This window comes from Oncorhynchus gorbuscha, linkage group LG16 (assembly GCF_021184085.1).
Source record: "Oncorhynchus gorbuscha isolate QuinsamMale2020 ecotype Even-year linkage group LG16, OgorEven_v1.0, whole genome shotgun sequence".
NCBI lineage: Eukaryota > Metazoa > Chordata > Actinopteri > Salmoniformes > Salmonidae > Oncorhynchus > Oncorhynchus gorbuscha.
The window spans coordinates 19,877,464-19,899,685 of NC_060188.1; the positions used below are offsets into that span (position 1 = coordinate 19,877,464).

The 22,222-nt window shown below is 43.0% G+C and overlaps 2 protein-coding genes across 2 annotated transcripts; one reads left to right on the forward strand and one right to left on the reverse strand.

Annotated features, from left to right (window-relative positions):
- Positions 1 to 1,390: 1,390 nt before the first annotated feature.
- On the reverse strand, positions 1,391 to 12,322 carry LOC123999334 (aconitate hydratase, mitochondrial-like). The gene is made up of 16 exons (XM_046304980.1): positions 12,043 to 12,322; positions 10,356 to 10,498; positions 9,075 to 9,333; positions 8,465 to 8,557; positions 8,060 to 8,218; positions 7,779 to 7,929; positions 7,510 to 7,614; positions 7,267 to 7,358; positions 7,046 to 7,151; positions 6,668 to 6,825; positions 6,384 to 6,569; positions 6,008 to 6,286; positions 5,572 to 5,763; positions 5,322 to 5,454; positions 4,791 to 4,912; positions 1,391 to 4,671 (listed from the first exon to the last, which is right to left on the reverse strand). The coding sequence occupies exons 1-16, from the start codon at positions 12,076 to 12,078 to the stop codon at positions 4,540 to 4,542; spliced, it is 2,346 nt and encodes a 781-aa protein (XP_046160936.1). The 5' UTR covers positions 12,079 to 12,322; the 3' UTR covers positions 1,391 to 4,539.
- A 1,281-nt stretch (positions 12,323 to 13,603) lies between these two features.
- LOC123999696 (protein Tob2-like) lies at positions 13,604 to 20,466 on the forward strand. Its single transcript, XM_046305691.1, has 2 exons — positions 13,604 to 13,814; positions 15,442 to 20,466. The coding sequence occupies exon 2, from the start codon at positions 15,719 to 15,721 to the stop codon at positions 16,931 to 16,933; it is 1,215 nt and encodes a 404-aa protein (XP_046161647.1). The 5' UTR covers positions 13,604 to 13,814; positions 15,442 to 15,718; the 3' UTR covers positions 16,934 to 20,466.
- The last annotated feature ends 1,756 nt before the right edge of the window (positions 20,467 to 22,222 follow it).

The following is a 22,222-nucleotide window of genomic DNA, read 5'->3' on the forward strand; positions in this document are numbered from 1 at the left end:
AGGTCGCAATCTTAAAGGCGCAGAACGCTTCTTTTTTTTGCTGAAATTTTATTTATTTATTTTGTTCGTCAAAGTTCTTGGCTTGCTCCTCTGGTCTCCTTTCCTTATCTGGTCTATTGATCTGAAAACTCATACATTTGTTCTCACCTGCCCAGTTCTTCATCATAGTGTAGAAAAGGACACACAGAAAGGAGGCCACTTATTAATAATATTGAGATACACATGATTTGTCCTTATACTCAGTCATTATACTCAGTCTCATACATAACACTGGCTAACTGTTAACTTCAGCACCTTCTCACAAATCAACCATCTTGAATGACACAGAGGTTGTGGATTCTGCTCACCCTGTCTTTAGTGTAATACTCCTGAAGGAATCACAATTACACTGGAGCTTACATTAAACATAAAACACTGGCAACCAACTGGTGTGTGGGGGGGGGGGGGAGGTCTTCATGGGTTCGATTGAACCCAAAATGTGGCTCTGTCTAGTTGTCATCGGGCCCATTCAGGTTCAATTGTTCTCGGGTCCATTCAGATGCGGGTCCCCCTTTAAAAAAATGTGTTTGGGCATTCCGAGTGGTGCAGCGGACTAAGGGACTGCACGGGTACAATTGGCCCAGCGCTGTCCGGGTTCGGAGAGGGTTTGGCCAGCCGGGATTTCCTTGTCCCTTCGCACTCTAGCGACTCCTTGTGGCAGGTCAGGTGCCTGCAAGCTGACTACAATCGCCAGCTGAACTGTGTTTCGTCCGACACATTGGTGCGGGTGGCTTCCGAGTTAAGCGAGCAGTGTGTCAAGAGGGAGAGTGGTTTGGCAAGGTCATGTTTTGGAGGATGCACGGCTCTCGACCTTCGCCTCTCCCAAGTCCATAGTGTAGTTGCAGTGATGGAACAAGATTGGATTTCGCAAAATTGGGGAGAAAAGGGGGAAATTGGCCTTGGGTCTGGGTCCAACTTTTAGGACCCGTGAAGATCTCTAGTGTGGGGTTAAGTCTCATTCGAAAAGCACCATAATTGCATATTTCCTCTCGAGACTTACCTCTGAGCCTTTTTGGTAAAAAACTGACTTGTGTTGCCAATTCCACAGCCCTGCTCGAAAAAAAAAAATAACACTAGAGTCTACATTAACATATTCACTGGCAACACAATGGTGCTGTAATGGAAAAACCCAGACACAGGTTTAGCATAGTCATGGACTGAAAATAGCCATTGAAAGTACTTCGTCCAGGACTAGGCTCAATCTGTGTCCGGGAAACCGCCTCTATTATGGCTAAGCTATACTATATTCACAGTGCTTAATTGTGTAGTATTTTAACTGTATTACTTGTACAGTAACTATAAAAGTGCTGAATTAAATCTAATTAAACTTTCAAAAAATAAAAATTAGAACAAAGATTTATTCATCTTTATTAAATATTAACACAGGAAATATCCTATAATCTCTTTTTAAATCTTGCACGCTATGAAACTGCAAGCATTCAAATCACCTAATACAAAACCAACTTTAAAAATCAAAACAAATACAGAAAATCTGTGAAGCAGAATTCACCACTTGAGATTACATTAAATAAAGCCTGTCAATGGGTTTCTACATTTAATTGTTTGCAGTGTCTAAACAAAATTTGCATTCTTATGAATTCAATCATTGACAGTGTTTCTAAATGGAAAATAAATAGCTAGGCCAATAAAACAAAGCAGTTCAGGATTTGGATTTCCTGAAGACAACTTAAAGAGTACAACTAAGCATTTGCTTTGTTACGTCACAGTAGCATTTCAGAAACTCCAATTTAAACCAGGGATCAACATATTGTATATTGCATACTGCTTCACGGGTGGCTGTTATTCTTATGAATTACAATGCAAAGGAACGGTTCCATTTAGAGACTGCATTAAATACTTGGGAATTTAAGACGGTATGAATTTCTTTTTAAAAGCCACACAACTAACAAACTTAATGCTGCTGGCAATTACACTGGTCATCTTCATACTCAAACATGGGGTTCATAGACATGGAGAAATTACACAGAATGGCAAACCTTCGTAACAACACTTATGTTTGTTTTAGTATGTAATGGAGCATTTTCATGAGGCATCTTTGGCGATTAACTTCAGTAGACAGACCAGAGAATTCATCAGCAATATGTTAACTTTGCTAAGGTTAAGCAAATGACGAATTAGTATAACAAGTTGGTTAATGTGCTCTAAACCGCATACAACATGGGTTAAAGTTGCGATCTGGAGCCAATACTGTTTCAAATCAGGGGTTCCTTCATCTGCATCAAATAACTTTAAAACAAAACCTAGGCATGTCTCACCTGACCAGTCTCTCCCTTTACAATGACGACTCCAACATTCACCTGGCAGCATCATACAAAGACGGACCACTGTACAGCACAGGTCCAAGACCGACAAAACATTGAGACGTACAGTACAACCCTACTTTAGTGCGTCAACAACAATTGACTTTTAATTTAAAACCTACAACCACCTGTTAATTCGTTTGACAAGTTGTGAAACCCTTAGATTGGAGAGGGGAATGGAAAAACTATTTTAGGCTTCAGATTAACAAAAGATAATTGATGGGAGATTAAATGATTCGTTTGATACAGTGAGTTTATCAGAGAACAAAAGGCTCTGCATTCAACCAGGCAGCTACTGCCCACCCTCTCTCCCTTTTATAATAGTGCATATGTACACCTCTATAACACATTTACACACAGGCCCAAAACAAGTTCCTTTAAATACATTTGGGTTTGACAGAGCTATTGCCATTCATCTGAATATATTGTCACTGAAGTCAATATGCTAGTCGACAAAAATAGGCATTGCATTTCTACTTTCATTACACCCTACTGCAACTACAAAAACTGAGACAGTTAGCTCTTCAGTTAATCACTGACATGCAAAATAAACTGACATGAAAATAAATGTTGATTTGATAGCAGCAAATGAATACTTTGATTATAACTTACTTTAAAGTAAATTAGTCCTTAGTGACAAGACAACAAATGCAATGAATAGGTGGTCATGCCCCCCTCAAAGCCAACTTAAAAACAGTCACACTTAAAGACTTAGCTGCAATATCCTCAAACACACAATGTACCATTTAAGTGGCAAAATGTAGATACAAAATGGCAAGAGTTTTAGCCAAATGTAATAACTTAAATCAGATAATGGTATACATTTCTCAAATTACAGTTATCATTGTATCTTGTAATTTCAAATGAAAAAAATCACATCCTTGCTTTAAGATGCTATGGAGTGCAGCATTTGCGATGTATAAGTGAAAGCGTGGATGAGTGTCTACAATACTACTACATATAGCGCTAGTGTACAGCAGTCTGGAAACTAGATCGTGCGTTCATTTTGTAAGAAGAGGTCCCTCAAGCTGTGCGTGGAGCTCTGGTATTAGCAAGGACAGAGGAGCAGCACAAAGCCAGACAGGGATATGGACAGGCAATGGTCAGATTAGCTAGCTAACATATATGGACACGCACATGGAAAGTAATGGCAAGACTAGTACAACACAGCATTTTACTCCCACCTACAAAGACACACAGAAAAGGGCTGCTAGGATCTAATATAACTTCATGCAATAGCCCTCAAGTAGAAACAAATGGAGCATGTGGAGAAAACAGCAGTAGAGATTTAAAGTGTGGAATCCAAAGGAGTGACAAACGGTACCCCAAATGCCATGGGTTAAGAGAAACGCCAGAAAAGGTATGATTACACTACACTCTGTAGAAGGATTGACCTTGTCACTACAACCTAGTCCTGGGGCCACAATCTAATGGTTCCATTGATGCCTTTAATCTACTCTGTGAACAGTTATTAGGCTACTTGCTCTCTAATCAATGACTAAAACAGATCAATTCAGGTCAGTCACAGGACAAATGTGCAGCTCCTGAGGCCCACTAGAACTATGGTGGACTTAACAAAACAAATATTAACATTCATCTTCACTAGCAGTAATATTGAATTAACAAGAGTTGCAAATCCTGGGAATGAGAAGGATACATTCAGTGAATTAAAATGTACAACTGGGTTAACCAGCTCTGTCTGTGTTGGAGGAAACAAGTGGAGGTCCAGGTACACAGCTTAACACAACAACTATGACAGGGAAAGGAATGTGAGCAGGATTCAAGCTACAGACCAGATATGGAGAGCTAGCAGTGTGTTTGTGAGGTAAGAATGAATTGAATACTGCCGCACTACAGTCAATGGCAAAAGCGTGACAAATGTGATTACACATTTGTACTGCCAACAAGAGCAGTGCTGCCTAGAACGGGAACACTTAAATGCTATGCTGAAACAAAAACAAGGGTTCTTGTGTGTGTTATGTCAGAGCTTGTGTGTGCGTATACAGCTCTACCTGTCTGTGGGGAGAGCTTTGACAGTAATCCTGTATGTGTGCGCGAGCATTTCATCTGTACAGCGGCATGGGGTGTGTTTACGCTAGGCAGGCTGCTACCGCCCATCCCCCCCCATTTCCAGGCCCGCCTCTCTCTGTGCTCCTCCGCCCCTCCTGGGTCCCTTCAGTTACTGAAGCTCCTTCATTCTGTTGAGGGCGCTGCCGGCGTGGAACCACTCGACCTGGTTCTCGTTGAAGGTGTGGTTCAGGGTGATGATGTCCTGGCTGCCGTCACCGTGCTTCACCACTCCCTTCAGGGGCTAGAGGAGAAAGACAGCTGGCCTGTAAGGCATCCGTGTAAAATACACATACTACCAAGTCCCATCCCCATTATATGGAGGGAAGTAATTTGGGTGGTTGAATGGTCAATGACGCTCACCTTGCCGGGGGCAAAGGTTGCGAGGCCTGTGATGGAGAGCTTGTCATCAGGGCGGATTTTGTCATAGTCGGTGGGGTCAGCAAAGGTCAAGGGCAGCATGCCCTGCTTCTTCAGGTTGGTCTCTGAGAAGAGGACAGAATGGCAATGAGGAGAAAATAAAGAAAACAAGACAGAAAAAAAGAAAGTGGGGAACAAGAGGGAGCTTTGGGAATTGGCTCGTATCGAGCTCCATTGTGTAAACAGAGAGGCCTTCTACCACAGCGGGACAGATCCATTACATGCCAAGTCAAGGTCATAGAGAACAATGTGCACATTCAAAGTGTGTGAGTGATCTTGTTTCTAACCACGTTTCCCCTCTTGTGCAATGGGTCTCATGATAGCTACATGAGCTCCGTCTCAGCACAGATAGTCTCAGATTGAGCAGGTTCCCACCAAAAGGTTTTCCTCTCACGCTACCCACCCACATTCCCCCCCACACCCCTATACCCTTTCCTCTCTCTTGGTGACTCCACATGTAACATCTAAGCGTACCATGGATCCTGGCGAAGCTCTTGACAAGGATGACCCTGCCTCCCAGGTGTCTGGGCTCCAGGGCTGCGTGCTCTCTGCTCGAGCCCTCCCCGTAGTTGTCATCCCCCACAACCACCCACGACAGACCGTTAGCCTGGCGGGAGCAGAAAGGGAATATTTCTTAAAATCAGATTCTAATTTAAATACTGTCATTCTGGGACAGCCCAACAGCCTCTATAGGTCCTCTCCTGACAGTCACTGTCTGTCACACCTTGTAGTGGCGAGCCACGTCAGGCACACCCCCGTACTCTCCCGTCAGCCGGTTCTTGATCTTGTTGACCGCGTCGTTCTCAATGTTGATTGCTCCAATGAGCATGTTGTTGGAGATGTTGTCGAGGTGACCGCGAAACTTGAGCCAGGGGCCAGCGGCGCTGATGTGGTCTGTGGTGCACTTGCCTTTCACCTGCGGAACAGGAAGAAAGAAAAGAGACCGTAGGGTAAATGGCCATCCAAATGTGGTACCACATGCCTGAACAAACATCTGACAACTCTGTGGTTTCTAACTCTTTAATAGTTATAAAGCCACCGTTGAAGGCCTCTCAATTCCAACCATGGTCCTTGGTGGAGGATAGAACTCAGCCAAACAATGAGAAGAGGCCTTCCTCATCATATAGCCATCTTGACATACACCTCTCCCCTTCCCTCACCTTGATCAGCACTTGCAGGTCCTCAAGGTCCTTGCCGTTCCACTTGTCAAAGGGCTCCAGCAGCTGCAGGCGGGTGCTGGTGGGGCTGACGTCCACCATAACAGAGCCGCTCTCGGCAGGGGGGTGTTGGTATGTGTCCTGGCCGGGGTCAAAGTCACGGGCAGGCAGCTCGTCGCCATTGGGTGGCTCCAACTTGAATTTCTCACCATTGGCCGCGGTGAGGTAGTCAGTCTCAGGATCGAACTTCAAGGTACCAGCGATGGCCAAGGCTGTGACAATCTGTATAGGAAGAGAGAGGGTTATTAAGGCAGTTACAGGAGGACATAGTGTGGACGTCATAATATAAGAAGTGTGTGTGTGTTGTAATTATTGGTACCTCAGGAGATGTGACGAAAGCATGAGTGGCAGGGTTGGCATCATTCCTGGAAGTGAAGTTCCTGTTGTAGGAGGTGACGATAGTGTTCTTCTCCCCCATCTTCACATCCTTCCTGTCCCACTGGCCAATGCAGGGTCCACAAGCATTAGCAAGGACCACTCCACCCACATCCCTCAGGATCTTAGACTGAAGGAGAAAAAACAAACATAAGAATGTACGTACAAATCAAGTAAAGAGCAACTAGTTAGGCAATGGACATTTTTCCCCAAAAGGTTTGAACTCACAAAGCCATCCCTCTCGATGGTGGCGCGGATCTGCTCAGAGCCGGGGGTGACTGTGAACGCAGCCTTGCACTTCAGGCCTTTGTCTAGGGCCTGCTTGGCCAGGGAAGCAGCGCGGCCCATGTCCTCATAGCTGGAGTTGGTGCAGCTGCCAATCAGACCTAGTGGGACCACAAGGGACCACCGGAAATCAGGTTAATAAAGACAGGAGAAACGCAGGTGATTTTAACAGTTATGTAAATATGTCTGCAAATATATGATAATAAAATGTTATTGTACTTTCCTATTATAGGGCTTTCCTTTAATATTAACAGAGAGCAAAATGTATACTTTTTAAGGGAGTGTTAAAGATACCGTATGACTGCTGGTGCTGATACTGACCCACTTTGACCTCCAAGGGCCAGCCGTTCTTTTCAGCCACAGCACCAATCTCAGACACTGGGTGGGCCAGGTCAGGAGTGAAGGGCCCGTTGATATGGGGCTTCAGCTGCCAGGGACAGAAGACAGACAAACAGTTAGCATTGACAATGTGTGTTAATTCTTGAAAATATATTATAGAAATAAAAGTAATGGATGTCAGCCTAATAACAGAGTGGACTCACCTCACTCAAGTTGATCTCAATGACATGGTCGTACTTGCAGCCTTTGTCAGGGACCAAGTCATCCTTATGTTTGTCAGCCAGGGCAGCGATGTCTGGAAGTAGATGGAAAAAGTCCAAAAGAGAAAACAAAAATGCTAAGGGACTATGCTGTATGTGTATCAGTGGCTGCGAGACTGACACGGAACATATTGTGCAATAACAGGCTTTAAAAATATTCCAGAATGTCTTATTGTGAGTACTAACCTGCACGTCCAGTCTTATTCAGGTAAGTCTTCATGCGGTGGTTGTAGGGGAAAACAGAGGTGGTGGCCCCAATTTCAGCTCCCATGTTGCAGATAGTTGCCATACCTGCAACCAGGAGGTGGGAAAAGTCACTTCAAGTTTCTATGTAAACTAGCACCAAATCAAGACCAAACCAATGTACAAACAACTGAAACAAGCAGTGTTAAAACAAACAGCATAGAGTAGTTTACTCACTAGTTCAGGTAAACCTTACTATCTTTTGGCCTCACCGGTGCAAGAAATGGAGTCAACGCCTGGGCCATGGTACTCCACGATGGCTCCAGTGCCCCCCTTCACTGTCAGGATACCAGCCACCTTCAAGATAACATCCTTGGGAGAGGTCCAGCCCGATAGACTACCAGTCAGCTTTACTCCAATCACCTGATGGGGAGGATGGAGTTATTACTACATTTGTGTAAGGTCTGTTTTTTTTAAATACATGTAGGAAGGAGATAGATACATGAGTGGGTGAAGGGAATGTAGTGAGGTGGTTCACTGTCATGCAGCTCACATTGGGACACTTGAGCTCCCATGGGATACCAGCCATGACGTCGACAGCATCAGCGCCACCCACTCCGATGCAGATGGAGCCCAGGCCGCCCCCATTAGGTGTGTGGGAGTCTGTACCAATCAGCAGGACTCCTGGGTAGGCATAGTTCTCTAGAATTATCTGTCAAGGGTAAGTGAAATATGTTAGCCAATGCACAACAATCCTTTGAAGTATTGATCTCAATAACATTGAGATCTGAATGTATAACAGGTTTGATATCACGAGTGAACAATATATTCTGCTACTCATTTCACAACAGTATTCCTGAGCTCCAATCTAGTTGTTAATCTAAGTTCAGAAGTGGATATTGTTCAAATACAAAATTAGTCTCATGGCAGCTCAATCTAACCAGTTTAGTTCCAGTACCTGGTGAATGATTCCAGAGCCTGGTTTCCAGAAGCCAACTCCATATTTGGCTCCAGCTGTCGCCAGGAAGTTGTAAACCTCCTGATTCACTTCCTGGATTAAAAAGGACCAGGGAGAAGAGTTTGGGGTGTCAGTTGAGGAGAATATATTTTCAGCTGGTAGTCCCCTTTATGTAACGTTCACAGCACATATTTGGCTGCAGACCTTAATTCCCCTTTAATCCCTGTCCCTCAATTTGACCTCTGGAATTGGATGTAGTAAGTGTCACCAATGCTAAATATTCCTCAGGGCTTCGCTTTGTCTAAAAAATATGTGACGCTGTGTGTGTGTGTGTGTATGTGTAGCAGTTAACCAACATTCCCTCTCATTTGGGTCATCTTGGCCCCAATGCAATACTTATGGTAGGCCGTCATTGTAAATAAGAATTTGTTCTTAACTGACTTGCCTAGTTAAATAAAGGTTAAATAAACTTTTGGTTACCCCTAGGAACTTGTGATACCATGGAAAAGATGATCCCTCTGTAGAACACCCTAAATCTCAGCCAACAGAAATCAGCTGGAGCCCAAAAACATCTGGACAGGCACTTGAGTTTCCTCTGCTCCCTACTGACCTTGGCTCTCTTTAGATCCTCGACCCCTCCGATCTGCGCCTCAATCAGGTGGTCACAGTGAATGGTTGAGGGCACAGCCACCTTGGGCAGGCCGCTGCTGATGAACTGTAGCATGGCCATCTGGGCCGTGGCATCTTGCATGGCCACACGGTCCGGACGCAGGCGCAGGTAAGTGCGGCCCCTGGCAATGTCCTGCCCCACAGGGTCATCCAGGTGACCGTACACAATCTTCTCCGACAAGGTGAGGGGGCGATTGAGCCTGAGGTGAGAGGAGGGCGGGGATTGGAGGCCACTGTGGCTAGAATTTAACTTCTAAAATACATTTTAAAAAGGTTAACTCACTAGGAGGAATGCTTTGTAATCTAAAGTTGGCTCAGTGTGGCCAGTGTTGCTGTACATGAGAAGTCAACACGCTAACATGTCTAAGGATTTAGTGAGCAGTTGTAATGGGCATGTCATAGTAGTAGTGGTTTGTTACGGATACAGTTATCCTGTGTGTGTGTATCCTGTGTGTGTGTTTCTTTTCTCTCCTTCTCCCCTCACAGGTGAAAATCATCACTCCCCAATCAGTCAACAATCAATCATCAATCAGAAGACACACCTCCTCCTCTTCCTGACCTATCACAGTTCCTTCCCCATGGTTTAAAAACCCCATCATTTGTTTGTTCTAAAGCTCAGCTCAATCTCTAGCTCAATCTCTCTGTAAATGCCATGTCTGTAGGTCTCTGTGTTTCACTCTCGCTTTGTGTCTTAACCTCTCTTTTGTTTAAAGCACCTCCATAGCACTTTGTCATCACCTGTGAGTATTGTTTTTGGTTATGGTGTTTGTTTGCTGGTGGGAAAAGGGGAAACCAAGCAAGTCGCCCATGGGCATACACTACCCGTAGGTGAACTTTGTTAAATACACTAGTTAGAACTGGGCGGACCACCCACTGTATTTTTGGTTAGTTAGTTAGTTGTTGTTAAAGTAGGCTAGTCTAGCTTAGGGGTGTGTTTTTGTATATTTATTGTTTCTTTCCTTGGGTCCAGCTCAGCCCCTTTTCCTGCTCCCCCCATTACCGTGTGTTTATAAATAAACCTAGAGTTTGACGGTAGATTTCTGTTGTCGTGGTTATTTCGTGCACACTTTTACTTTGTCACAATAATAATTTGCATGAGTTATGTTACGGGTCTCATTACCATCCCCCCTAGACTGTCGGGCCAAAAGGGATTCGTAACATGGTTATTAACAGAGGAACACTGAGGAGCGCTGGGTGTGAGGTTGGAAAGGAAGCTACTGACCTCTTGCGCACAATGTCGATGTTCTCATGCAGCTTCTCATAGCTGATGCTGGTGCCAGGCTCAAAGCGGCTCATGGCCACCTTGGCTTTGGCATTAAAGGCTGCCGAAACATGGAGACGCCTTGCCCCTTCTCCAAGGACAAGCTAAAGGAAAGGGGGGTATATTTTTAGTAATGATACATCAAACTTGGAAACATGTTCATCATCATGGAAGAGGATAAGAGGGGCTTTAAAGTTCCTAATCATTGCAAACATAGGACCTAGTCTCCTCAAACTCAACTCTGGACCTCAAAGCCAGTTCCACTGCGTTCTCATAACTGTACAATGTGGGTGCAATTAATTATCAGGTAGATCAGAAAACCAGCAGGTTCCAGACCTTGTAGGGTAAGAGTTGAATTTCCCCGACCTAGTCTATAGCCTAATGACCAGAAAGTTTAAACAGAGACATATAGGATTCATACTCTCAGAGAACAAGATAAAGTTTCACTTGACTCATGTTCAAAGTGTTAGGCTCTGTTATTATGGGGGTCATTTCAAGTAAACATGTTGGCATTATCAACAGAGAGGCCCAGACAGACAACATTATGGATTTTCATGTTGGTTGAAGAATCCCAAAGCCAAATTTTAAAAAAGGTTTTTTTTTAAACACACAAAAAAAAGGCCACCATAAAATGACTCATCTACAATCTGCATGATTTCCATGTGACTTATGTTCCATCAGCTCTGACACAATGGAGACCGACAGCAAGACTAATAAAGTAAAAACTAGATCATTGCATTACACTAAGTAAATCTGTCAGCCAGATACTTGTCACTCATTTTCCCAAATACACAGCACCTAAAGTTTAGAATGAGTAGCCTAACGGTTGGTTAAATTAGTGTTTAGCCCTAAAGGAGACACCTAATACCTACACATTAGCACAACAATTTTGTGACAGCTCAAGTAGCCTAACCTAGTTATGATTTTCAACATTGCATTTTCAACACAGCCAATCGTCCTCAATAAGATGTTAATCAGCCTGTCTAACTTGAGTTATCTAGAGTAAAAAGACGTAAGCAAATGGAATATCGCAACCAACTGAGAAAGATCAGTAATGTTAATTTGCCGAATCAAATATAAATCTACCTCATATTAGCAGGCCCTTGGACAAATATCTTTACAGACGTAGCAGAACAGTATTGGACAGTGTCCATTCAGATAATTTCATTAGGTTTTTATAAGATCATATCATGTTCAATTACATTTCTAAATGTGGTGCCGCATTGTCCGACTACGTGATTTAACTCAATCTGTTATTAGGCGTGGACATCAGACAAGTGCGCACTTAACTTCAGTAACCTTGAATCACCTTGCTAACAGCTGGACATTTGGTGCAATTTGAAGTATCCAATTTATTGCATTTCGACAACACATTGTATTGTAAACCAGCATTCTAGATAAAGCGTAATTATACACTTCCCAGACTAACTTTTAGCCGTTGCATGGAGCGCTAGTTAGTGACGTTAACGGTCTACTGGGACACCGCGACCAAACGACAAAGCCGCTAAAATGGATTGTTTATAATATTGATTATTTAAAAAAATATCGTTGTGGACAACAATATCTCGTAATTCATTTTTAACTGAGCATTTGTACTTGACGCATAGTGTTGAATATATTTACTAATATTAAATAAAGTTGTAGTTACCCGAAGCCGAGTGACAGTCATATAGTAGGACGCCATTTTGTTCACTGACAAACCTGTGTTGCTGTCAGGTGACGTCAGGAACCCTACTTTAAACGCGTCTATTTTTTTTGTCCTGACAGGTGTGTTAAAACTGCCTACAAGTGTATATCTCTGTGAATCCTTACGACGGACTCTAATAACGCAATGTCAAAATATAATATTTCCATACAATTATCAAAGTGGTTCCAATAATTAAAGTGATTCCAATAATTATCAAAGTGGTTCCAATAATGTAAGATGTTGATGTTTAGTACTTATCTGTAAGGTTGTTGTCATCAGCTCCCTATAATAAACTATGCCTAGTTAGCGTACAGTTGATGTACTTTTACAGTTTAAAAAGGTCTATTTCACCTAACTAGGCAAGTCAGAGAATAATAATTTATTATTTACAATGACGCCTAGGAACAGTGGGTTAACCGCCTTGTTCATGGGCAGAACGAGAGATTAGGCTACCTGCCGGATATGAGTTTTACTGATGCAGATTAATTGGACATATTTACATAGTACCACTGATGACAATGACTGATGTGGCACAGCAGTCATATAATGAAGTTCCTGAAAAAGGTATTTTGACAGAGAACTTGGAGTCTATAAAACTAATTATAATAATTACTTTTAAGAATACTCATTACTCAGTATATTTCTTCCAGTACCTGTCCTGGTCCTGGACCAATGATGTGTCCAAATATTTTCCTTTTTAATCACTCTCCTTATGTGGCTATAGATTGTTGTTGCATATTAAAAAATATAGCATATAAAATAAAATAAAAATACATACAAAAATTATATCAACAGTTAGAAAACAATTATTCATTTTTGAAAAGTAGGGTTCACTCTGGGGGAGAAAGTAGAAAAAAAGTAGAAACCTTGCCAATCTTACATGGTAACTTTACAGCCTTATGTAATTTTATCTGCAGAATCATTTCCCAAAACAAGTCTCAGCGGGAAATTCAAGCAAATATTGTGAATAACGCAATATGTTTGGAACGACATTACCCACAACTCCTGCAAAACGTCATATCCCTTACTTGCTGACTGGACACCCTTTTGCAGCCCAATAAAATACGGGTCCTCCCCCTTCTCAGCCAATGGGAACTCTGTTGCTATCACCGCTTATATTTTTAGCAATGGCACAGTACTAACTTGGAGTTACAAATATCCGTTCGCCAACTAAACTAGGATTTCGCTTTCTGGTTTTGTAGAGCCATGGATGTAATTGTGTGGCTCATGGGTGGGGAAAAATAAAGAAAATGCATTTTGTTATTTAGCATCGTTGTTCATACCAATATGTTCAATCATAACTACCATAATTTTGCAATCCTCAATTACCCGTAACCTATTTCATATGATTTACTTATTCTTGAAACTATAGGCTTATTACTGAGGGTCGACTATTCTCTCATAGGAGTGTATGAGTTTATTTGATAGTGTACATTACAAAAGTATCAAGAAAGTAGTCCCTATTCAGACCAACGTCATAGAACAGGGGGTGTGGGCGAAATAGTCCTGTATAAATGCGCAAGGTTGTCAAACACTAAAGTTTTCTCCGGCAGTTTTTGGGATCATGTAGGTTGTGGAAATGGAGACCGTATGAAGATAATACGTTTCAATACCCATTTAACACACCACATTATATCTGCCTCTAAACAACTACTTTGAAAAGCCACATCACCTTCAAATGCAATGTAAAATACGGGAATTAAAACCGCAGGAACTGAACACAAGCTGCATTAGTAAGTATACACAGCGTCCGCATATAAACATGTATGGCATTGACATACATTTTTATTTATCTGCCATAACCGTACATTTGGCTAGATGGTGCATCATGATTTAATCAAATAGGCTTTAGGACTCTCAAAATATGCCCTGCCTTTTGAGAAACAGACTCTGTAATTGGTTCTGTCATCCATTTTAGATTCTGTTTATTTTTATTTTTAGACAGACCCACAAACTCGTATTTGAGATTCGAGTCGTGTTTATTCTTATATACAGCTAATCCATTTCTTCCTGTTTTCGGGCAGGACCAATTTATTATTGAGCTATTGTAGTCCTGCTCATGTGTCGATATAATGACATGAGACTGCAACATTCACCACTTTTAGTCTCCTTACAAATTGGCATTGTAAATAAATGAAGGTCTTACACTTCTAACAAACTGGGATGTGTCCTTATTAGGGAAATGTGTTCTGTTACTATATACAGGTATAGTTTTCACTTGAATAAGCTTGCCACGTTGTTAGTGAGTGGACAGATGTGTGCTTTATGGTGATGATGAACTGTAAACAATGTCAACTATCAGATTAGGTCATGTAACTACTGTTGGCTTGTGTAGTCTACTTAGTAGTAGGACACAACCATGACAAACAAACATGTTCATGGTCGAGTAATGTTGTTTTAACTAATACAGTGTATGCATTATAGGTCAATTGTCAAAATTAACAACTAGGATCCATTTTGATACATGACAGGTTTTACTTTGTACTGTACATAAAGTCCCAGCTGCATATGAAAAGATGAAAAAACAGCTTTGTAGGGATGACATTGAATGACATTGGATATGGGAAATGACTGGTGGTTAATGCTTTTTGAAGCTGTACTGTAAACTTCATTATCATTGATTTAAATGTGATCATGAAAGTTTGTTTGCCGTCTGCCAAACATCTCCAATTGGTTTCAGACCTCTTCAAAGGAGCTTCATATTTAACAAGTAAAATACTGTCTTAAATAAGAAGTGTAGTCAGGTTGTGTATTGTATCTTGTTCTTGCCCATCTTCTAGCCATCGACGCAATGTTCTGCCTGCAAACAGAGTAGCTATATCTCATATCAATAATTATATTTTTTCAAGCTAATCTGATTCACAATATAAAATTCATCGTCCTTGATGCATACATTATAACCATATTCTCGTAGATCTCGAGTATACAGTTGTTAAATTTAGCTTGCTGGGTAATCCTGCCTGCTGGGCAATGTTTATGGTGCGTAGGTGGACTATGTATTGCATGTGTTGTGATGACGTTAATAGTGCTGCATGGTGGGAAATGGTGTCCTTTATGCACTGTAGCCAGTACCTTACCATTTACATTATGCAAAACATGCCTACATGTGAACTGTACACCCACAGCCTTCTCACACCTACACTGTTTGATTTTGAACTTTCTCTAATTGTGTAATCCTGAGTAGTGAAGCATCTGGCAGAAGCAGATTATCATGGTTTTCTGCCTTGATCACTGCAGCTGTTACTCCCCTCCATGTTGGCTGGCTAACCCATTCACTCTCTCATTATCCCTTCTGTTGAGCCTATTTGGTCTGCCTTTTATCTTCCTAGAAATAACACCATGTTTTTATTTTTCCACCAGTTGGACTCCTCATCCCATTACCTGTCAAGTCTTGTTACCTGGCAACTGAAAACAACTGGTTGGACTAGGTTTTGGCCTCCTGGCCACCAAGTCTGTCCATGTTGACCACCCAGGAAGAGGTTTAAAGATTCTGCCGGATTTCAACTGACCTGCAGTACATGTAGTGGAGAAGAAAACATCAGACTTCTACAAGCCAGAGATAACTGTTCCAGTATTGTCTCATTTTGGGCTTGATTTGAATACCTGGCTATCGAGACTGCATTGGCCAGATACAGTCATGCAGCTAGAGGTAAAGGTAGCTCTGAATTTCATTGTGTCCTACCTGTACAACAAACTGCCCCGTCGTCGTGCTGACCTCTTCGGGGAGGAGTTGGAGCGGATACTGTTGTCGCGCTATGAAGGCCACTGGTACCCTGAAGCTCCTCTGCGGGGCTCTGCCTTTCGCTGCCTGCACCTAGGGGCCCCCAGGGACCCAGTGGTGGAGCTCGCTGCCAGGAGAAGTGGACTGGACACAGAGGAAGTGCGTGCCAATGTCCCCCCTGAGCTGAGTGTGTGGATTGACCCCTATGAGGTGTCCTACCAAATCGGGGAGAATGGAGCCGTTAAGGTCCTGTACTTGGAGGATCCATCTGGCTTAGGTGAGGAAGGCGAAATGGTGGAAGTAGTAAGTGGAGTGAGTAAAGGAGACATGGAGGTAGAGGAGGCCAAGAGTTTAGGTTTCAACCCTGAGGCCCAGGTGTTTGTTCCAATTGGAGCCCAGATATCTCCAGTTCTGCTTCCTTCCCTCTCCAGCTCACCCACACCTCTCTCGGCCTCATCCTGCCCAGTGATTTTCAGCTATCCCAGCTCCAGCACACCCACGAACCCAACGGCCCACTCTAACACATCCACACCTTCCCCTCCAAGTGGGGCACTCCCTTACCTCCCCTCTCAGCAGCCAACGACCACACTGCCCAGCACCCGTCTACCGCTGCAGCCCATCACCTTCACCACGGCCAGTTTTGCCGCCACAAAATTTGGCTCCACTAAGATGAAGAAGTGTGGCGGTTCCGGATCAGCTGGCGGCTCGAGTGTAGGCGTGCCCCCGCAACAGAGGATGCTCACCCGTTCCCCTACCAACATCTCTCCCCCAGGGCTGCTGAAACACAAGCCCCTCTCAGTCTCCCTGCACTCCCTGGGGGCTCAGATCCCCAGCCAGCTCTCCCCTAATGCCAAAGAGTTTGTTTACCCGGCATCCCCAGGGCCCCTATACTTTGACAACGATGCTCCGCCCATACTACCACACTCAAGCCCCTTCCAGCTCCCTCACCCTGCCCACTCCCACCCCTCATTTGAGCCATTCTCCAGCCCCCCACCTGGTCCAGCTGTTGGCATTATTGGTGGTAGCGGTGGGATTTCTTACATTGAGAAGCCCTCATTTGTGGAGGGTATAGGGGGGTATAACCTGCAATATCCCAGCCAGGCCTTCCAGCCGGTGGTGCTGGCCAACTAAGCTTTTCTTATGAGTATTTCTGTTGCAGCAGTAGGGCAGTAATGCTCAAGTATTTTCTTTTTGAAAATTGTTCTTACTGATACTACAGCGTAGAATTTGTTTTATTACTACTACAACCTCCACTATATATTTCAATATGATTATTTCCATATCATTCATGTTTTTTTTTTTTTTCAGTTTCTCGAACCAGAGGAGTAACCAGCCTCCTATTGCACATGCATCATTTTCATTGAATGTTCAGCAGAGTAAAATGCCCTTCAGCTTTGGTCTATTGACAGCAGTATGGAAGTTATGCTGTGAAAAGGGACCAATGTCCTGTAAGATGGCTTTGGAAAGCTTCGCGCTTTGCAATCTGCTCGGCCTTAGTTACCAAAAATGCAGGGGGGTTTGTGCGGGTTTGGTGACGTCTTATTCATGCTAACAGGTGTTAAATGTGCTCTTCTGTGGCTTGTGGTCATTGTGAATATAGTGGGGAGTCTGTTACTAGAGCCTTGAAACATGTCTGATTTGGTTTGGCGTGAGGTATCAGTATTTGCCATTCATCAGCTCTGAAATCTGGTCATGGACTTGCTTAGAAAGGGAGCCTGTGTGTAGTGTCTTGGGAAAAGGGAGGGTTTAATGTGCAGGGTATGAGGAAATGTATCTGTCATGACAGGAAGAATTACTGCCAGGGAGGTCAGCGAACCTTGGTGAATGTGAGGCAAGTTGATCTTTGTCTTCGGATATAATGATGTACTAATCTCACACAGACACACACACAGACCGGATCTGTCAGCAGTGTGTGAAGGTGAACGGGCGTTGTTGGAGGGGAATAGGATGCTGCTAAGCAATGGGGATTGTGATGAATGGCTTAGCGTGACTATGAAGGAGAGGTCTTACTCTGCAGGGAAAGGAGGACGGGGAGGGAGTAAGGAGAGGAAAAAGGGATGGCAAGGCAGGGGCATCGATGGCATTTTAACACTTTTTGGCATCTTGGGTGCAATGTCTTTAGACTGATACTTTAAAACCCGGAGCACGTTTCTGTAGAGCTTTAGTGGCGTTGCAGCCAAAGGCCCACGCTATGTCCCCTGCTCTTTAAGCCCTTAATAATCTCTGTTCCAGTTGCTGCTCCAGTGGGAGACCAGCATCATATAATGAAAGCTGTTTTCCTTTTCAATTTCCAGGACTATGAATGTTAACTAAACCTGTGTTTTTGTCACTTTATGATGCCATGTCAGATCATTCCCATGTAGGTGGTGGTGATACCCTGGCTCCATAAAGGTAATCGAGGGGGCAGTAATTGTCACCAGGGTTCAGGCAGCCCCCACCTTTCCTTTTGAGCCATCCAGCACTTTATATTATTGGGCTATAGATGCCATGTGACACCCCCCCTCCCCCCTAGTCATGTAAGGCGCTAAACATGATTTTTTTCTTCTTATTGGCCAATTATGTTCCAGCTGCATCTGCTAAGAAATGTTGGTTCTGTTCCAATGAGATTTGTATTTGGATAGAAGGGGGGAGTGTCCCTATCCATCTGAATGTTTTATAGATTGTGCCATGTTAACATCTGTGTATAAGCTAACATAAGTACACTGGTAATTGCTGTGATTGTCGGTCATATGCGCGTCATTCAAACTGTTTGTTTATCTTTCCATCCAGGGGTTGGGAGGGGAAGATCTCTTTATAAATGTAATGGTTGTGAGGGAAGGGGTCATTTTTACATTTGTAATTTATTTTAAATTTTCTATATTTTTCCTATGTTTTTTTCAAAAGTAATTAAGTACATTTGTAAAGTTGAGAGAGCGAGATGTTATAACAGTAGGAATATGTATATATTATGTTCAGGTTTCCTTTGTTTAGTTATGTGGTGAAGTTATCTTTACAAAAATAACTAAATATATGCAAGTTGGGAATAAAAATAAAGATGTATAAAATAAAGTATTGAATGTGGATTGTACCTTGTACAGAATTTGTCCAATAAAAGACGGGTAAATGTAATTTGTTAAATTGGGGTTTTGAAGAGCTTCAGAGATGAATGTTTACAATGGGTGGAGAGTCTGACAGCATCATTTTCAGTCTGTTTCTAAGGGCAGTCTGATAACTTGTAAGATTTCTGTTCCTTCATAGTTTGTACACTTAAACCAAAATCTCCACATTTATACCAAATCCCCTTAGTAGTGCTCATATGTTACTAATTGTGTCCCTTATTCATTCATATTCCATCTACATGTTGTCCAGTGCCATACATCTTTGCTTTATACCACTAACCTTATTTGTGTGCCTGAACAGTCCTACTGTGACTCAATTGGCTGCCAATTTCATTCTCACACAAAGACTGAGGGAAAGCAAAAAACCCTTTCCTGCAGTCTAATCCTTGATGAGTATTCACCTCACATCCATTTTGTGGTAACATTCCCCTGCTCCCGCTACTATAGCCATAACTAAGACTGTCTTTACTCACACAGACACTGACCCTGGTCCAGTGCAATCTGTAACTAACGCCATATTTTAGACTACAATTGTGTGGGGGGGGGGGGGGGTCTTAGTCCTTTTAAACCACAAGTATTCCAATACATTTCTTCAAGTCAAGAGTTTCAAGTAGGTTTAGGAGGAGGATCGTCATTGAATGTGCTGTTTATTATGATCAGTGACTGGTCAATCCTGGTGGACAGGCTGGTGATGGATAGAGCTATTTTTGTTTTGTGCTTGTTGATTCAGTGAGATGTTTGGCTTCCAAAATCCCTACGAACATCCCAAAGTGCTGCCGCCCCCCCATTGCTTAAATAATGGTCAGATTACTCTTGGTAATTGGATGTGTGCTGTATATAATTCCCTGTGCCTGCAAAGCAGGTCTGGAGGTTTGAGTGGTGGCTTGGAGGCCATGTTGCGGTCACTGACCGCCTGCCAATGGGAAGGCCAGAGGACTGACGTTTGAGGGATGGGAGCTGCTCTACTTGAAGTTCTGATGGATTACAGGAAGACTATAAATGTTTCACATTGGTGTTTTGGTCACAGGATGGACAGTGTTTTGTTGCAGTATAGTGGTTGGCTGTTGGTATACGTCTTGCATTTAAAAATGAGTAACAGATTACACTATCCTCACCAAGTATTGTAATTAAAAATACTTGTTTTTTAAATCCACACTAAAAGCAGGCTGTTCTACCACCAGGATTGAATCAAAGTGAGAAACAGAGTTTTGTATTCTGTCTTTTGCTTCTATCTACATGTGTTTTATTTAACACTTTGGAATATTTTGTTGTAATAAAGAAGTATTTTCTATTTAACATTTAAGAATAAATGGATATAATTGAAAAGTAAGATATATTAATATAGTACTTTCTCTTTTGTGTGTATTTTGTTATCATTTTCCTATTTCGTATCTGATCTGTACACCCTGTAGATGTATATGAACCTTTCACTACTGAAATGCAATGACCTGTTTTCTGTGCTCCCCCATGGGAATGGATGGGGACTTACTACTGCACTTTCTTATTGTATCAGATTCTTTTTTAAGTTTGTAATAAAATAATTGCAAAAGTAAGCATGGAAAATAATACAGTTCTCTTGTCATTTTTGTCTTTCAATTTGTCAAAATGTGACAAATCCTGGCAAAATTATTATTACAAAATGATTTAGAATATTGTCTGTTGGCCTACTTGTGATCATGAATTCTTCTAGTATTTATGTTCCCCTGCGGTATAAAAAGCCCTCGCGAGGTTGTAGTAAATAAACATGTATTTCATAGCATTGCAATATGTTCTAATATTGATGTAAACAAATTGAAGTCTGATTAATAATTCAACCCAGATATGAAAACCTCAAATAGCTCATCTCACACACTCTTCTACTTAGACCCCAGACAAATATTGCCTAATTTCATCACCTCAATATGTTTGTGTTAGTATATCTGTCAGATGTTTGCATGACTCCCTGTTGTGACTCCACTGGGCTCTGCTCTCCTATGGCGTGTCGATGTTTGGCATTAACATGCTTGGTCAGCTACTCCTTGGCTCCCTTTATCTCCTCACCGCCCACTCACCACATCTCATTCCCCTTCTCCATCACCCTCTCATCTTCCCTTTATCTCCTCACCGCCCACTCGCCACATCTCATTCCCCTCCTCCATCACCCTCTCATCTTCCCTTTATCTCCTCACCGCCCACTCTCCACATCTCATTCCCGTCCTCCATCACCCTCTCATCTTCCCTTTATCTCCTCACCGCCCACTCACCACATCTCATTCCCCTCCTCCATCACCCTCTCATCTTCCCTTTATCTCCTCACCGCCCACTCACCACATCTCATTCCCCTCCTCCATCACCCTCTCATCTTCCCTTTATCTCCTCACCGCCCACTCACCACATCTCATTCCCCTCCTCCATCACCCTCTCATCTTCCCTTTATCTCCTCACCGCCCACTCACCACATCTCATTCCCCTCCATCACCCTCTCATCTTCCCTTTATCTCCTCACCGCCCACTCACCACATCTCATTCCCCTCCTCCATCACCCTCTCATCTTCCCTTTATCTCCTCACCGCCCACTCACCACATCTCATTCCCCTCCTCCATCACCCTCTCATCTTCCCTTTATCTCCTCACCGCCCACTCACCACATCTCATTCCCCTCCTCCATCACCCTCTCATCTTCCCTTTATTTCCTCTCCTTTCTGTTCTCTCACCAAATCCCTATTTTTCCCCTTAGCCTTTCTGCTCTCTATCCCATCGCATTTCCACACTCGTCCCTCACCACCCCTCTCCTCTCCCCTCTCCTCTATGTCTTTTAGGCTGTGTTTATGCAACACTGCTCCCCTGTGTGTGGATGTGATCATTACGCAACATCTCATACTCCATTGGAATACTAATGTACATGAGGTACGGGGATAGGCATAGCAGAAACAGAGGACCTCAAATCTCTATTGTGTGTGTGTGTGTGTGTGTGTGTGTGTGTGTGTGTGTGTGTGTGTGTGTGTGTGTGTGTGTGTGTGTGTGTGTGTGTGTGTGTGTGTGTGTGTGTGTGTGTGTGTGTGTGTGTGTGTGTGTGTGTGTGTGTGTGTGTGCGCGCGTGTGTGCGTGTGCGATAAACAGCGCATGTGTTTGTGTGCATGAGGCAAGAAGAGTGATGTGCTCCCTGTTTGTCTCCCAGCATCACAATGTGCATCCTGTCAGCGTTGGTAAAAAAATCACTGCTGTTGGTCGATTGTTCAGGCAAGGTCAAGGCAAGGGCTCACCTTTCATTGAATTCCACTTCATTAATATACATGATACATATCCCATACATGGGTACATACAGATTAAAAATCACAACAGG

Coding starts and splice junctions, on each gene's coding strand:
- LOC123999696 (XM_046305691.1), top strand. CDS start 15,719: ATGCAGCTAGAGGTAAAGGTAGCTCTGAATTTCATTGTGTCCTACCTG.
- LOC123999334 (XM_046304980.1), bottom strand. CDS start 12,078: ATGGCGTCCTACTATATGACTGTCACTCGGCTTCGG. Junction 7,152..7,266: donor TTGAGATCAACTTGAGTGAG/GTGAGTCCACTC, acceptor TGTCCCTGGCAG/CTGAAGCCCCATATCAACGG. Junction 5,455..5,571: donor ACGTGGCTCGCCACTACAAG/GTGTGACAGACA, acceptor TGCTCCCGCCAG/GCTAACGGTCTGTCGTGGGT.